This window comes from Akanthomyces muscarius, chromosome 1 (assembly GCF_028009165.1).
Source record: "Akanthomyces muscarius strain Ve6 chromosome 1, whole genome shotgun sequence".
Classification (NCBI taxonomy): Eukaryota; Fungi; Ascomycota; class Sordariomycetes; order Hypocreales; family Cordycipitaceae; genus Akanthomyces; species Akanthomyces muscarius.
Window position 1 is genome coordinate 3735578 of NC_079241.1, and position 16068 is coordinate 3751645.

At 53.3% G+C, this 16068-nt stretch overlaps 6 protein-coding genes across 7 annotated transcripts; 2 read left to right on the forward strand and 4 right to left on the reverse strand.

Annotated features, from left to right (window-relative positions):
- Nucleotides 1-120: 120 nt before the first annotated feature.
- Nucleotides 121-1988, reverse strand: LMH87_006247 (uncharacterized protein; the record flags this gene model as incomplete). Its single annotated transcript, XM_056204103.1, has 4 exons — nt 121-863; nt 926-1536; nt 1607-1625; nt 1973-1988. The coding sequence occupies 4 exons, from the start codon at nt 1986-1988 to the stop codon at nt 121-123; spliced, it is 1389 nt and encodes a 462-aa protein (XP_056059493.1).
- A 978-nt stretch (nt 1989-2966) lies between these two features.
- LMH87_006248 (uncharacterized protein) lies at nt 2967-3665 on the reverse strand (the record flags this gene model as incomplete). Its single annotated transcript, XM_056204104.1, has 1 exon — nt 2967-3665. One exon carries the CDS (start codon nt 3663-3665, stop codon nt 2967-2969), a length of 699 nt encoding a protein of 232 aa, XP_056059494.1.
- Nucleotides 3666-4169: 504 nt separating this feature from the next.
- Nucleotides 4170-6202, forward strand: LMH87_006249 (uncharacterized protein; the record flags this gene model as incomplete). The annotated part of the gene is made up of 2 exons (XM_056204105.1): nt 4170-4299; nt 4362-6202. The coding sequence occupies 2 exons, from the start codon at nt 4170-4172 to the stop codon at nt 6200-6202; spliced, it is 1971 nt and encodes a 656-aa protein (XP_056059495.1).
- Nucleotides 6203-6892: 690 nt separating this feature from the next.
- Nucleotides 6893-8938, reverse strand: LMH87_006250 (uncharacterized protein; the record flags this gene model as incomplete). Its single annotated transcript, XM_056204106.1, has 8 exons — nt 6893-7087; nt 7144-7298; nt 7349-7888; nt 7952-8294; nt 8353-8380; nt 8467-8526; nt 8621-8645; nt 8893-8938. 8 exons carry the CDS (start codon nt 8936-8938, stop codon nt 6893-6895), a joined length of 1392 nt encoding a protein of 463 aa, XP_056059496.1.
- Nucleotides 8939-10108: 1170 nt separating this feature from the next.
- Nucleotides 10109-10926, reverse strand: LMH87_006251 (uncharacterized protein; the record flags this gene model as incomplete). The annotated part of the gene is made up of 2 exons (XM_056204107.1): nt 10109-10339; nt 10408-10926. 2 exons carry the CDS (start codon nt 10924-10926, stop codon nt 10109-10111), a joined length of 750 nt encoding a protein of 249 aa, XP_056059497.1.
- Nucleotides 10927-12066: 1140 nt separating this feature from the next.
- On the forward strand, nt 12067-13142 carry LMH87_006252 (uncharacterized protein; the record flags this gene model as incomplete). Of its 2 annotated transcripts, none has more annotated exons than XM_056204109.1 (5): nt 12067-12072; nt 12142-12223; nt 12281-12401; nt 12471-12719; nt 12779-13142. In XM_056204109.1, 5 exons carry the CDS (start codon nt 12067-12069, stop codon nt 13140-13142), a joined length of 822 nt encoding a protein of 273 aa, XP_056059498.1. The 2 variants fall into 2 exon arrangements, with proteins under 2 accessions (XP_056059498.1, XP_056059499.1); XM_056204110.1 differs by having other exon boundaries at nt 12293-12401.
- Nucleotides 13143-16068: the final 2926 nt, after the last annotated feature.

Below are 16068 nucleotides of genomic sequence, written 5' to 3' on the forward strand. Positions count from 1 at the left end.
GTTGCCGGTATAGTTACCAAAATGAACTCCCAACGCCCGTGCGAATGAATGTGCGACCTCTCCCGGAGTTCGTAGTCCTAAGAAAGAAGAAGCGCCCTCAATCGCTTTTTACCATTGTATCTAGAAGAAAATAATACCCGCAGCCACGTCCACGTTGCCCTCGGCAGCTTGCAGGGCCTGGATCGCTTGCTCCCTCGTGGCCCCCATACCCATCAGCGTCTCGATGTGCTGGGGTTGGATGGCCGGCCCAGCGCCGGCAGGCTGCGCTGCCGTTTGCGCCGATGCGGATGCAGGGGCTGGAGCCGTTGTTGTCGGAGCAGCGATAGACGAGATGCCGGCACCAGCGCCAGCAGCTCCCGACTGCGCCGCGGAAGAAGTTGTTTCACTCGGGGGCTCAATGGCACCAGATCGCTGTCCAATCGTGGTTCCCGCGGGCCCGGGTATGGTGGGCTCGTTCTGGTTGCCGTCTTCCTCTTTGGGGATCTCTGCCTCGCCCAGAAAGGGGATCTCCTCGCCCTGAATGACCAGCTTGTCCTTGGCAAGGTCAATGGTGGCCTGGTACCGCTTCAGCATGTCGAGGCCAAGCAACAGGTCCATGCCCTTGCCCTCCATGACTGTGAAGCTGCAGGGAAGATGCATGGCGCCAATCTTGATCTGGGCAGAGTGCACACGGCCGATGATGTTTGCCGTGCCGACACCTCGGGCGACACCGGCAAAGCGCGTGTCGACGAGGCGCATGATTCCGCACGCCTCGGCGCAAGAGGGCGACATGATGGTCGCCTGGGCACCAGAGTCGACGAATGCCTTGACCTTGTGTCCGTTGACCTCTACGTTGACGTAGAGCATGTGAACTCTTCCGAAAACTAGTGCGAGAGCAAGTTGTTAGTTTTCTCTCCCACGCGCATGCGCAGAACCAGGTGCTCACCCTCAGGGTTATGCTCCATGGCATTCTGTAGGTTCTCCATAACACGTTCTTGACGAATCATCTCCTCAATCTTCCTCTGATTCTCCACGTCGAACGGATCAGCATTCAGCTGCTCGATCTGTCGCTGTCTCTCGAGGCGCTCTCTCCGCTCACGGTCCTGGCTTTCGCCGAGGATGCCCGCAAACCGCGCAGGGTCCTCGACAGCGGCTGCAAGCTCTGGGTGTTGGCGCTGAAGCTGCTGTCGCAGGTTCGGGTCTCCGAGAACCTGCAGACGAACCATCTCTGGGTCGTTTGCTCCCGCGCCGGCCTCAGGCTGGGGTTGAGGGGGGGCCGATCGTGCAGCCTGCGCCTGAGGGTTGGGGTTCGGTCGCTTGTCACGCACGTGGACAGCCAGCATATCGCCGTCGCTGATTTGTAGCTCTTCCATCGTCTTTGTGTCTTCGGTCAGAGCTCGGCCGTTGTGATAGATTTGCTGAGCCTCAGGCGCCACCTTGGCCTCGGCCTGTATCGACTCGCGCAGCGTAGAGAGTGTCATGTCGGGAAAGATTTCGAGCGTCAGGAGAGTGTCCTGGTCCCCCGCCTTGCGATCCCATATGTTGAGTGTGATGCGCCTACGCATAGACAAATTGGTTAGTCTCGTGATGCCAAATACCGCATGGGAATCGAAATATTCGGGCTTACATGGTGGCAAACGGAGGAGCTGTCCAGCAAGCGGGTCGATGATTGCGTTGGGAGGTGCGGGCACGTTGAATTACGCAAAAGTTGAGGTTTCGCGGGTGTCGAGATGTATCGGTAGCTCCGAGTTCAAAAGAGGAAAACAGTCTTTTGCAGGAATTTCAGAGCCCGGAGTTGTGATGCGTAGCTTGCCAGTGAAATCCGGCAAGGTGTCAATGGAACGGAGTCGAAATTAGTCGTCACTGCTCGCAGCCTGGTAGCCAGAGACAAGCTGTCAAGTGGGCCAGATGCAATGCGGGAGCTTGGGGTATTTAGCTTCTCTGCCACCTTTGACCAGTGCAGTCTTTAGTGAATGCACCACCAGAGAAATACCATCAGCCAGCGCCATTCACAAAATGTGGCGCTTGAGCGTATTCCGAGCGGTTTCTGTCGACTTCTGAGCAGGCAGCGGCAGACTAATTCAGTGGTGGCGACCAGGCATCGTTAGCCCCCAAATGGGCATGCTAGCAGGGGCGATATCGAGCGGCCAGATTCCGGAGCAGGCCGGTGCGAGAAGTGCCCGAGGGATTCTGCTCGATGCACGTAGACGAAGTCATGTCGTTTACCTGATCGTCGGTGCGGCACCAGAAGCACTGCGTTGCCATGCAGCCACGGCACGAGGCAACTTGGCTGGGCGGCGTTCTGTACCAATGTGCCAACACCGCACTGTGCTCAAGACAGCAATGGGTGCATGGCTGCCTAAGCATGGCTATGTCAACTGCACGGTTACAAACAAAAGGCGGCACACAAGCAGTCTGCACAATGCCTGATTGAGGAAATGCTGTCTACCTGTGCACTTTCTCATATTACACAGCATAGTTCGGCCTCTTCCCCGGAACCGTCATCTGCATGGGCCCCTTCACCGAGTGGGGAATGCAGACACAGCGAGTCTACCTATTGTCCTATGGCTTGTTTCGATTAGTTGGCAAGTGGCATGCACCTTGTGTCATTGTAGTACAGACATGCTCATTGTCGGGCCTGTGTCAGGCAGCAGTTTGTGATTTATGACAAGGTAGCAGGGTAGGCCAATCGTGAGATCCCCGCTGCTGGCCCTTAATCATATACACATACATACACGAGTAACACATACACACGAGCATGGAAATATATGACAGAAGAAAATCAATTGAACCCAAATACGCCAAACACCACGCTGCTGCTGCCTATAAACTAATGATAAAACGAGGAGCTGTGCGCTTAACTGCACATGCCCAATTTAGCATACTAGGAAGAGTTGAAGCCTCGATATCTGCTATCTATGTCTGTTTTCCATGCAAACTTCCTGACATGTCGCTGCCCTCTCTTTCAACATGCGGCTTCCAATGCTTTAGTCGCTGGCCTTGTACTTGGCGCGGTACTCCTCGGTCTTCTTGATATCCTCATCAGAGACGAGGCCACGCACGCCGTCGATGACGTCGTCAAGTGTCACAATAGAGAAGATGGGGATGCCGTACTCCTTCTTCATCTCACCAATGGCGCTAGGGCCAGGCTTGGAGTCGTCGCCGTCGGTGGCGGGAAGCTTCTCCATGCGGTCCAGGGCAACGACAATACCAGCAACGATACCACCCTCCTTTCTGATCTTCTCGATAGCCTCCCTCTTGGCAGTTCCGGCAGTGACGACATCATCGACAATCAGGACGCGCTTGCCCTTGAGCGCGGCACCCACAATGTTGCCGCCCTCGCCGTGGTCCTTGGCCTCCTTGCGGTCGAACGAGTAAGAGATCTTGTCCAGATTGGCGTCCTCGAGCTCGCCGATCTTGATGGTGACGGCGGTGGCAAGAGGAATTCCCTTGTATGCGGGGCCAAAGACAATGTCAAAATCGAGTCCGTTCTTCTGGGCCTCGAGAATGGTGATGGCAAAGGCCTTGGCAATGGCACCAGCGAGGCGAGCGGTATGGAAATCGCCGGCGTTGAAGAAATAGGGGGAAATTCTCTTGGATTTGAGCTCAAAGCTACCAAACTTGAGAATGCCGCCGTCGTGGCAAGACTTGAGGAAGTCCTTCTTGTATTGAGCGAGCTGAGACATTGTGGTGGTTTGGCTTTGCTTCTTAGATGCCAGGTGCGTGTGGTTGAGGGCGAAGTGGTCAAATTCAACACCTACGGCAGCGAAATGCAGATAATTCGTGTGGTGGAAGGAAAGAGAAGGAATTAAAGGATCGCCTGTGCCCAAATACAGAAAATCAGAATAAAGACAACAAACATTCAGCTTCACGAGAAAAGTCTTCTCGCCAACTCGCACAGGTTATCGTGACTTGGTGGGCGGGGCAGCGTGAGCGGGGTCTCGCGTGAGGTACTTTTACTACAATTTTGTGCGCGAAAGTACCTCTGCCACCAATGCCAGGCGTTGATAGGTCTATCGATAAGCACTCGGCCCACCCGCTGCCCAACTTTTTTTTTTCCTTTGGTGAATGCGAAAAAAAAATTGACCGCCTTGCCGCTCGGCGATACCCATCTCGAAAATCCTCTTCATCCTCGCACCACCAAAACCCGGGCATTTCGATATCTTGCGTCCACGACCAGATCGCCCATCATGAAGCTCACCTGGAAGGATATTCCTCCCGTCCCGACTCACCAGGAGTTTCTAGACATTGCTCTGAGCAGAACGCAGCGCAAATTGCCCACACAGATTCGTGCCGGTTTCAAAATTGGCAGAATTCGAGGTAAGAGCACCATGACTTTGCGCAGCGTCTCTCCATCGTACGCCGGCTGACCCCTGTTCTAGCTTTCTATACCAGAAAGGTCAAGTTCACCCAAGAGACGTTTTCCGAAAAGTTTGCCTCCATCCTCGAGACTTTCCCCCGACTGCAGGACATCCACCCATTCCACAAGGATCTCCTCAACACCCTCTACGATGCCGACCATTTCCGCATCGCTCTCGGCCAGCTTTCTACCGCCAAGCATCTGATTGAGACCATTTCCAGAGATTACGTCCGTCTCCTCAAATATGGCCAGTCTCTTTTCCAGTGCAAGCAGCTGAAGAGAGCCGCCCTCGGTCGCATGGCCACCCTTGTCAAGCGTCTCAAGGACCCTCTGCTGTACCTTGACCAGGTCCGCCAGCATCTTGGCCGTCTGCCTTCCATTGACCCCAACACCCGCACTCTTCTCATCTGCGGTTACCCTAACGTCGGCAAGTCGAGCTTCCTGCGCAGCGTCACCCGCGCCGACGTCGACGTTCAGCCATATGCCTTTACCACCAAGAGTCTCTTTGTTGGACACTTTGACTATAAATACCTGCGCTTTCAGGCCATCGATACCCCTGGTATTCTCGACCACCCTCTCGAGGAGATGAACACTATCGAAATGCAGAGTATCACTGCTATTGCCCATCTTCGATCAGCCATTCTCTACTTTATGGATCTGTCCGAGCAGTGCGGCTACTCCGTCTCGGCCCAGATTCACCTTTTCAAGAGCATCAAGCCTCTATTCTCCAACAAGCTCGTCTTTGTTGTGGTCAACAAGATTGACGTGACCCGTCCCGAGGACCTCGAGCCCGAGCTCAAGGCCGAGCTGGACGGCATCCTGAAGCCCGGTGAGGTTGAGATGCTTCAGCTTTCGTGCAACACCCAAGAGGGTGTTCAGGAGGTCAAGAACGCTGCCTGCGAGCGCCTCATTGCCGAGCGTGTCAACCAGAAGCTCAAGGCTGGTACCGCCAGCAGCGGCAACATCGGTGGCCGTCTCGCCGATGTCATGGCTCGTATCCACGTTGCCCAGCCCATGGCCGGCCAGACTCTGGAGACTTTCATTCCTGATGCCGTCAAGGGCCTCAAGAAATACGACAAGGAGGATCCTGAGCGCCGCATGCTTGCCAGGGATGTCGAGGCCGAGAACGGCGGTGCCGGTGTCTTCAGCGTTGACATGAAGGCCGACTACCTGCTCAAGAACCCCGAGTGGAAATATGACAAGATTCCCGAAGTCTTCAACGGCCAAAATGTCTTTGACTTTGTCGATCCCGAAATCGATGCTAAGCTGGCTGCTCTAGAAGAGGAAGAGGAGAAGCTCGAGCAAGAAGGCTACTATGACTCTGACGAGGAGATTGACGATGACGAGGAGACCGAGGTCCTGCGCAAGGCTGAGCTCATCCGCGAGAAGCAGCAGCTCATCCGCAACGAGGCCCGCATGAAGAAGCGCCTCAAGAACCAGGCCATCATTCCCCGCAAGAAGGTCAAGAAGTCCATCTCCGAGTTTGACGACGCCCTCGACGCCCTCGGCCACGACACCACCGAGATGACGGAGCGCGCCCGCGCCAAGTCGCGCCCCCGCGGCCGTTCCACGACCCGCAGCCGCGCCGGCACCGAGGATGCCGACGCCATGGAGGTGGACGATCCCAAGGCCCGTCTCCGCTCCAAGAGCCGCCCCGCCAGCCGCGCGCCCACGTCGAGCCGCAGGGACGCCGGTGTCCAGGACGAGACCAAGCTGACCAAGGCCGACCGCATCTCCAAGCTGAACCAGCGCAGGATGAACAGAATGGCCCGGCAGGGTGAGGCCGATCGCTTCATCGGCACGGCCATGCCCAAGTACCTCTTCTCCGGAAAGCGTGGTATCGGCAAGACGGACTGGAAATAAGCAAAACAACAACAACAAAACAGCTCCGAGCATTATATACAAAGATCAGAACAAGACGCTGCGGCAACCCAGTATATTTGCATCATGTTGGCACCGTCTCTTTTTTTTGGGTCGTGTTTCTTGTTTGGGGAAAGTATGGAGAGAGTCTCTTTTTTTATTTAAAACCAGAGCTCTCGATGGCGTTTCGGGAGTTGGCTCTCATCCTGTTTTTTTCCTGTGTTATCTAGTTACTTGAATCCAGTGTAGGGGTGTCTTTCCAAGGTACCTGTCGTCTGTGGACAAGTTGGAAAGTTGAAAAAGAAATTGAGAGAAGAGAAGAAACAGAAGCGGCGAACTAGTTACATGGTGGAATTTTCATGATTGAAGAAGATTGTTTCCATCTAGATCTATAGGTTAAAAGGCAGAAAATTGATGATTATGAACATAATACCGGTGGGGTCTAAATGCGTGACGAGTAGAGTCTCTTTTTACTTTGGCTGGCTGTATGAACGAAGCAAGATGCAATATTATACTTTCTTTATTTTTGCTACCAACCAAGTCCCAAATGAATCAATCATTGCCCGGCAGATTCTCTTGCTGACATTTGTTTTCTGTTTATTTCGGACATTTTTACAGCATATCAAAAAGCCTGCCGTGGCTATCGAATTCATCGCTTCCCGCTGTAAACCAAGTACGAATTTATGTGCTCGCTTATTGCTCGTCGGCGACGACGATACCCTCTCTCAGACCCTCAACCTTGAGCTCCTCGCCAGTGGCGCGGCGGTAGATGTCCTTGACATCGTCGGTTGTGGTCTCAAAGTGGCTAGTGGCGTCGTAGCTCTTGGAGATGAAGACATTGTCCTTGGTGCCATCCTCGAGAGGCTCGTACATGGGGATAGGAGGGCCCTAAATTATCAAAGATTAGTAAATTGGCATAGGAGTTAGCATCTCCAGCCGCTTACCATGAACTGCTCCTCGATAGCACCGAGGCGATCCAGACCAGGCTGGAGCTCGAGGTGGTGGTTAGCTTGAGTCTCAGCAATAGTGGAGACGATGGCAACCCAGTAGCCCTTGGGGCAGACGTTGTGGGCGGAGGAAACGCAAGCGACGTAGATGTCTGTATACAGTTAGAAAATGCTGGCAAGTAGTGGAGCAATCGAAACATACCGTTCTTGCGGCCAACCTGAGACTGGGGAATGATGAGTTGGCAGGAGTCGCTGTCGCTGGTACCAGCAAGAGGGTGCTTGAGGATGCAGATGGCACGGAGGACGTGACCAACGACCTTGGTCTTGCCAGGGAAGTAGGAGGGGTCACCAAGGATCATCTTGGCACGGGTCTCGAACTTCATCTCCTCAGGACCCGCCATAGTAGCCTTGATGCCGACAGTCTTGCCGCCTTCGGTGATGAACTCGTCAACGTGGGTGTTGAGCATGTAGGTGCCACCGTAGATGGCAGAGAGACGGGCAAAACCTTGAGGAAGCTCGCCGAGACCGTAGAGAGGGTAGATGTAAGGCGACTTTCCGTAGCGGGCGACTGAGTTACCGTAGAGACGAATGCGCTCGATGGCACTGGGGGCCTCGCCCTTGGCAGTAAGGTAGTCGTCGGTAAGGTAGAGAGCCATGGCGTGGCCGATAAAGTCCTTGGTGCCAGCCTCGAGGCCGAACTTGTCATAGACCTCGTTCATGGTGCAGGTGTTGATGTTAAGGCCTAGGAAGGCATGTTAGTCCCACTCATTCAACGTTCGTGCTGATTCATAAATCGCCTTCTTACCCTTGTGAGTGGCGGGGTCCTTGGGGTCGAAAGTGCCAACCCACTCGATGAAGGACTTCATGCGGCGCTTCTCAAAGAGACCCATGAGGGGCGACTTGAGGGCCTCGCCGGCATCCGAAGGAACCTTGGCGACAGTGGCCTTGGGAGAGGTGCCCTGCTGGACAAAGCTGCCAGTGACCTGCTTGAACTCGAGGTAACGGGTGACATCGGTAGAGACGAGGATGTTGGTCAGCTCGCCAGAGGACATGAGCAGCTTGGGGACCAAGTCAATGTTCCAGTCGTTGAGACGGCCATACTTCTCCCAGGGCTTGTCTCCGGTGGCGTTGCCGTACTTCTTGAATAGCTATTTTTGCAGTCAGTACGGGGGTTGAAAGAACGGACAATGGCAAAGGCTGGCTTACCGTCTCGAGGTTGACAGAGGCAGCCTCGCTGTAGTACGGGTAGAAGTCGAGGTTAGCGGATCCAAGCAAGTGTATAAAGGGTGGGTGGGATGGCGTGAGAAGGCCGGAACGTACCCGCCGTAGTGGTCGTTCTTGTCAATGTGCAGAACCTTCTTGCCCTTGACACTGAGAACACTGCAGGGAAATGTGGCGTTAGCAATAAACATTTATGGTGATCGATCGAAAAGGCGGGGGAAGATTGGCGGTGGGAGTCGGACGCGCAGCATACCCAGAAAGAATGCACTCGGTCAGGCCTGCAAGGGAAGAGCGGAATTAGCGAAATATGACCAAGATAGAAACAATGCGTATTTGAGCCATGGAAAAGAAAACATCACGCAGCGGCAGGACCTGATAATATTGGCGCTGCGCCGAAGCTTCAGGTGGTGGTGCATGAGGGGCAAAAGGCGGCGAAAGCTTGCACGACCCCAACAGCGGCCGACGAGCAAGCGGCGGGCGACGGCGGGAGGGGAAAGGAAAGGCAGAGAGAGAGAGGCGGCGTACCAGTGCCGAGGACAACAACGTCGTACTCCTTGGCGATCTCGTCCATGGTGAATCCAGCGTGTGTGTATTAAAGTAAAAGTAAATATGGCAAGGGATGGGACAGAAGAAAAGATGGTCAGGTCAGGAGGAGAGGTTGCAGGAAAACGGCCTGGTCGAGGAGAAAGCTGTCTGGGACGTCTGGTCTGGCGGGGTTGAATGGACCTCGAGGCCGCTAATGAGGAACGAGGTGAGGGTACCTGACGGCCGCGCTCTGTTAGTGCCTGAGACGAGGTACCTAAAAGCAGCTAAGAAGATGCTCGCCACTTGCAACCTGATTAGCGGCGATGATGGGTAAATTACTTACCGGTTGGTCTGGACAAGCTGCAGAGTAAGTTGGGCAGCGGGGAGACGTAGGAGGCCAACGACAAACGCGATTCTTTGGGGGAAAAATTTCAAGATTTATTCTGCCTCGTCATTCTAACGGCAGCGCGCGCAGTGTATTCCCTCCAGGGCTCCCACCGCCGTGCACCTACACACAGCTGCCTGACCCCGAGCTGTTTGTGTTTATTTCTTCTCGCAAGATTAATTACAATTTTACATCCATTACTCCATCCCCATCAAATTTCCCCAATTCAGACCATTTCATCATCCCCTTGCGCGTGGACCAGGGACCTGGCCAGCCCGGACCTCATCCACTCTGATTAGATGGTCCAGCCACGACGCAACCCAATCTCCCTTCGCCAAAAGCCTCAACTCTTTAGGGAAAATGACAATATCCAAGCAACAATCTCCTGAAAAGCAGAAACTGATGCAGAACCCCGGTAGAGAATATATACAATCGCTGCTGGATCCTCGCACCCTTCTCCATATGCATGCTACCGTGAACGCCGCCGTACGACAGCACTAATCATCACACTCACAAGTTGCTCGCAATCTAATTCTACGACTTCAATCCCTGGCTGGTGTCTGTCTCTCCTCAGATGCTTATAATCCCGGCTTCCTTGCTTATCCGCAGAGCGAAAGGACAGCATGTCTCTCCCCGCGTTCCCCAGTCTACAGCTCGCTTAAAATTGCTGCAATTAAAGCTTCAAATTTGCCCGTGTCCTGTTATCTTACATTTTTGCTTCTATTTGGGCTACTTGTGGTCACATTGTGTACAGCCGCTGTCATCAGCGGGCATTTCCTCTCGTGCTGGGATACATTCTCGTCCTGACTGTATATCCTGCCAGGTTGATCTTCAGCTTGGCACCTTGGTCGGCTCGCCTTTGCTGGCCTCGGGCGTGACCTCCTCGGATGCCCAGGTGTCTGGCACATCAGCCTCCTCCTCGTATGCTGATGGCTTGTAGAACTGTCCATCTTCCGCTTGCAGGTCAATCTCCGGGTCCGACTCGGCAACTTCGATCGCGTCCTCCCACGTGTATTGTCGTTCGGTCAGAGTGTGCTTGATGGCCTTCATCGTCTTGTTGACCTGGAGGGAAAAAGGAAGGACAACACGTTAGCTTGCTCCGCAATGAGTCTTTTGGCAGTGATACATACCTCGAGCTCACGAGCCTCGATCTCTCGCTCGCCAAAGCCTAATTTCGTCCTCTCCAGCTCGGCCTTGGAAGTCGCCAGCATGTTGCGCTCTCTGCAACACGTCCACCACAGCGCGTGCAGGTCTTCCCACGACTTGCGACGCAGCTCCTCGACCCTCCATGCCCGTCCATGCTTCTCCGTCTCGGCCGGCGTCCACATGAGCTTGTTGGGTTCCGGGAAGAAGCCCCAGAGGCCGTGGCTCTCGTCCACGGCGATGGCGGGCTTATAGTCGGCGCGAGGTTTCGGCAGCGGCACGTTGGACATGGAAAGAGGCTCGCGCGGCCCGGAGCGATACAGGCTGCTGACACCGCGCTTCTTGTTGTTGTCTCTGGTCTTTCGCTTGCACATGTGACTCGTCGTCGAGAATGGCGCCGCGCGACTGCTGACCATTGGTGATTGCGCCAGGGTGGAGGATCTGGCCGTGCTTGCGAGCCGCATGGCGCAGCCCATTGCCGGCCGCAAATTCTGTGTGCCCGACATTGGTTGTGGAATCAATTGGTCGTAAGACTAGAAATCTCGTACGTCCCTGAGTTGGGAGAGTCGAATCTGGCGACTCAATTTTTGGACTAGGTGCATCAACCAATAGGGGCTATCCTCAGGCCCACACATACCCTGTAGGCATTTTTCTGGAGTTGTCGCAACAGACGAATAGCGATAAGTCTACCCAACGATGGTGAATTATTATTTTATTTTCCTTGCGCAATTTGGGCTTCCTCTGCAGTTTTTTGAGATCTTGCTTGTATATATGTTCATATATAGCAGTAGTTGCGAGAAGGCCGGAGTCCCTCCAGCTTGTAAGCTCTGTTGAAGCATGAGGCATCAGTTCGTGGATGACTTAACCTAATGGGAAACGAGCTGAACAAATTAACGAGTTCCATATTGAAACATCGGTATGAAGATACTAAGAAGATACCCAACGGATTTTTTTTAAAAATAATTTTTTTTGTAGGCCCCTAGATGAGACCCCGTCACTGCCATAATAGGCTGGCTGCATAGTAATAAGGCGACGCAAGCCAAGCTTTCAATCTGGCTGTATTCACGAGCCGTAGACTGGCACTCCTCTAGACGCACCAGAGTTACCGACAGTCATTCGACTGATGGAACCCCGCTCTGCATGCGCCCTGCATCCTGTATGACAGCATCACAGTTGGCCACGGTTGGGACCCCGGCTAGGCGGGCCGAGAATCAGCAAAACATGTACTGGTTTCTCTGTGGTTTCCTGCAATCCTTCAATCGGCAAGCACCCCGTACGATGCCTCTGCGGGGCCGAGCATAAAAACCACTTCCTTTGGTGAGTTTACTAATTGGGCATAGCCACCGTCAGGGTTACAACGTCACTTCATCTTTTCGGCCCTATAAGCAGCCATGTTTGAGGTAGGGTGCTAGAGTGGTGTTTCATGCGGCATGCACAGAACCCAGCTCATTGCTATCGCATTGGATAATCTTCTGAGACAAAGCCCAACGGCGTTTCTCAAACTTCTCAGCTCACGATATACATCCATATATGTTCATATGTGCAATGTTCAGCCGCCCGTTGCCCAAGTCCAAATTGGGACAAGACGGCGTCAATCTCCTCAGCTCGTGTGAGTCCCGAAACCAACGCCAATAGAGGAGGTAGCCATGGCTGTAAGAGGAAGCACAACAAGAATTACACCCAATCCTATGTCGGGTTATAGCACTAACTACGGCTGCCAGGGTCGCCGACCCGAACGGATAATGCACCGAGGACGCTGCCGACGGCAGGAGACGGCTGTCTATAAGACGGAGATGGCGCCCAGTCAGTTTCTTGCGGGGCAGAAGTCCCAGAAGACGAGAAGCAATTTATATTCAGCAGAAGACACAATAGTCTCTCGTTGCTCTAATCTCAACATGGCCAAGCTCTCATTTGTTCTACTCGCCATCTCAGCCCTGGCTGGCAGCGCCTTGGCCGTGTCGGGCAACGGACACTCTACCAGGTAGTATATATCCTCGCTCGTTAACCTAGTCTCGAGCTCTTTGTTCGCTTCAAGCTGACCCCAGTCTAGGTACTGGGACTGCTGCAAGCCCTCATGCGCATGGCCGGGCAAAGCATCCGTCAGTGCATCTGTACAAACCTGCAGTGCCGGCAACAGCCCTCTGAGCGACCACAATGCCAAGAGCGGCTGCGACGGCGGCCCATCCTACACATGCGCGAACAACTCGCCTTGGGCTGTGAATACCAAGCTTGCATACGGATTCGCCGCAACGGCCATCAACGGTGGCTCGGAATCGACTTGGTGCTGTGCCTGCTACAAGTAAGCGTGCGCATCTTAGAAGGACATATGGTGTAGCTGACGTGGACTTCGTCCTCCAGATTGACTTTTACCAGTGGACCTGTTGCTGGCCAAGAAATGGTTGTGCAGTCTGTCAATACGGGATCGGACATCTCCAACAACCAGTTTGACCTGCTGATACCGGGAGGCGGTGTTGGCCTCTTCAATGGCTGTGCTTCCCAGTATTCTGGAGGCCTTCCGGGCGCGCAGTACGGCGGAGTGTCGTCTAGAGCAGAGTGTGGTCAGATACCGCAGCCACTCAGGGCAGGATGCCTGTGGCGGTTTGATTGGTTCAAGAATGCTGATAACCCGACCTTTGCCTTTGCCCAGGTCCGATGCCCTTCGGCCCTGCTCGCCGTCTCTGGCTGCAAGCGCACTGATGACAACTCATTCCCTGCTGCTTGATTGGGGAATAATTAGTCTTTTTACATGTATAGTAGAGTATTTACCAGAGCTCGATATTAAATACATGAATTTATACGCACAGAAACGCATCACCTTTGGGAAGCCACCTCGGGGCACTACGTCATGGGAAGAATGAATCGGCACATTACAAGTGCGCAAACCGTACCCAGTAGAAAATGAAATTTTGGGACTGATGAGCGATCTTGTATATATCTTATATGCCGCTTGCGATGGCCTTCGAAGTCCATCATCACATTATACCCCTTTCTGTTCCTTGAGTTGGCCACCTCTGTCGATGGATGAACATATGCATGAGCAAAAGCGTTTCTGAAAATACACTGACAAATTTTTCCTGAAGGACGAGACTTCATGCTATACCTCATAGTCAGCGTGTACGATCAGAATATGGGAGCTACAAATCATTGTTCGGCAGTTCCACCAAGTCACAGCAGCGATGGCTTGCACAGATACTGTTATATTGCGGCAAACAGAAATGCTCCTGCGATACAGCACCAGTCCATGGCGATCTGGTAAATCAATATACACTCACACGACGCCATCGAACTGCATATCCACACCACCATTCGGCCCCTCTCGTACCATTGCCTCGGCGAGAGGCCGCGAGTGAAGCCATGGCCCCCAACATTGCCGTAGTTTGAGTGGACCAAGCGAGTTCAAGCACGTTTACCAGACTAGGGGAGAATCCGGATGTTGATCACTTTTAGGCAAGCGTTCTTTTCCCCAGAAAAAGAGTGCATAGGCGCAACTTGCGTATTTGATGCCGGGATCGCGGTAGGTTTCCTAATCAGGCAATCGACACTGAGCTTACACATACATGGTCGCATCTCTGCATATCAACACCGCACATCTCTTGGATCTATTCCCTCGAGTTGCGGCTCAATCTGACGTACCCTTTGTTTTTTGCTTGCGTCACGAGCACAGCGACCGTTCTGCCCGGTTCCAGTGTTCAACATAAGACCATGGCGGGGATGGCGCCCCCCCCCCCCCCATCCGGAGTCCCTCTTTCTTGGGCTGGCTGTGGGACATGTTTAACTCCAACAGCCTTGTGGGCTCTGGCTCCTTTTTTGTGACCCCGTTCTCCATGTACATGAATTCTGGTCTCACGCCTTTTTTTTGTGGTGATGTCTCCATGAGGATTCCCCGCCCGTTCGCCTGCGCCTGCGCCTGGGGACCGTTGGATGGGGGCCGCCGTAAAGTGGCTCGACGCTGCGAATTCGTACAAGGCCGAACCATATTTACTTATTTGCCCTCTCCTGTTCTGGATCTCTGGTGGATGCCTTCCACAAAAGCGATCTCATGCACCCCGGCTAGAGAAGATCGCATCTGCACGGAGCAAAAATAATCGGCTCTCATGATCACAGATTTCCTGCTCTTGGCACATAAATATAAGGCTTTGGATCAGCTTGTCAAACAAACACGGAATATCTTTCAAGTGAGAAGCTATAGAATTCTCATATGTACCCCAAAGCATCTCAGATACGATCTGGCCAAGATGTATTTGTTGTTTGGATACAGGGTAACTGCTTTTTAGACTGCATTTGGAACATGACATCTGCACACAGCCTGGTTTCGGTTGACACAGATCCGCATCTCCTCTACCCATGTGCGAGAAGCCACCAAAGTGTACACGCCTGCCAGCGGAAGCGCGGCTGCAATCAATGCACAACGTTCAATCGGGCATCGTCAAAGCTACAACAGACCTGATACAGTTCACCAACCAATACCGGCGCCAGGCGTGTAAATGGAAGAAACACCAGGCACACATATACAGCGCGTCAAACACGCTTCATTCAAACGAGCTGCGACGGAAGACCATAGTAAGCAAGCCGGCGCACGAAGCACGCGCCATCCAAGCAATCTCGAATATGCACTAGCAACACACGCAGAGCAATCAAAACCACGACGCAAGCGAGTTCAAGGGTTTGTGTATCCTGTATTCCGTAGCTCGACACATGTTAATGTGCAGTTGGCTTGCTCCCGTCATGCACCCCCCATGTGATATTTTTTTTTTGCTTTTTTCCCTCTTCTTCATTTTTACTTTGACACGCGCAGTCCGCGCCATGTAACACGTCACATCCTCTACCCTGGCGACACACTTGCACACACCTGTATGCACGCACATCACAGTACTCAACCAAGCAACACGGGGAAAAGAGTTGTTGCTTCCGCCGCTGTTTGCGGTCCTCGTACCGATGAAGATAGCCTGCGCTCTACGAAAGGAAGCAAGCGCCACAAGGGTAACAACGACGTTTAACAAAAAGTACCCGGTACCCTGCGCGACTGTTGATCGAGTAGGGCACGTCCTATGTGGCCCGAGGCCAATAAAACCTGCCACCACACGCCCTCCCACGCATGCACGTACACGTCAAGATCAAATTGATTTTGTGACAGGTGGCAAGGAAAAAACAAAGGCGGGATAAGAGAAACACCAATGTATCCGTACACATCGTGGGGGAAAAGCCGAGAATCCTAGCAAAAGTTACCCTCCCTTGAAGTCAATGCGTGCATGGCGGCACGCGGCACGCGCAACTTGGGACAGATTTTGACTTTGTTCGGGCTTCACTTTCGGGCTTCACTTGGCTTGCGCCTAGTCAGACTGAGCCGCATGTTAGACAGACACTCTTCATATTCCGGACTAGTTTCCGTGTATAAACCAGGGTCAACAAAAAAACTTGTAATGCTGGCATCTATTCAGCACCACGCCATGTATGTGATGAGTTATTGGAGAAGTGAGCTTTTTAATACATATATCATGGGGTGTTCTTACTTGAAACCATGACTGACGGTTCCCGGCCTCGGCTTTTTCGCCATCCCCTGCGTGTGTTGTACAAGCAGCTAGCCGTGTCCTGGGTTGCGTCGGACTTCGCCTTGCGCCAAACTGGCTCCAACACGGCCCATTGCCGTG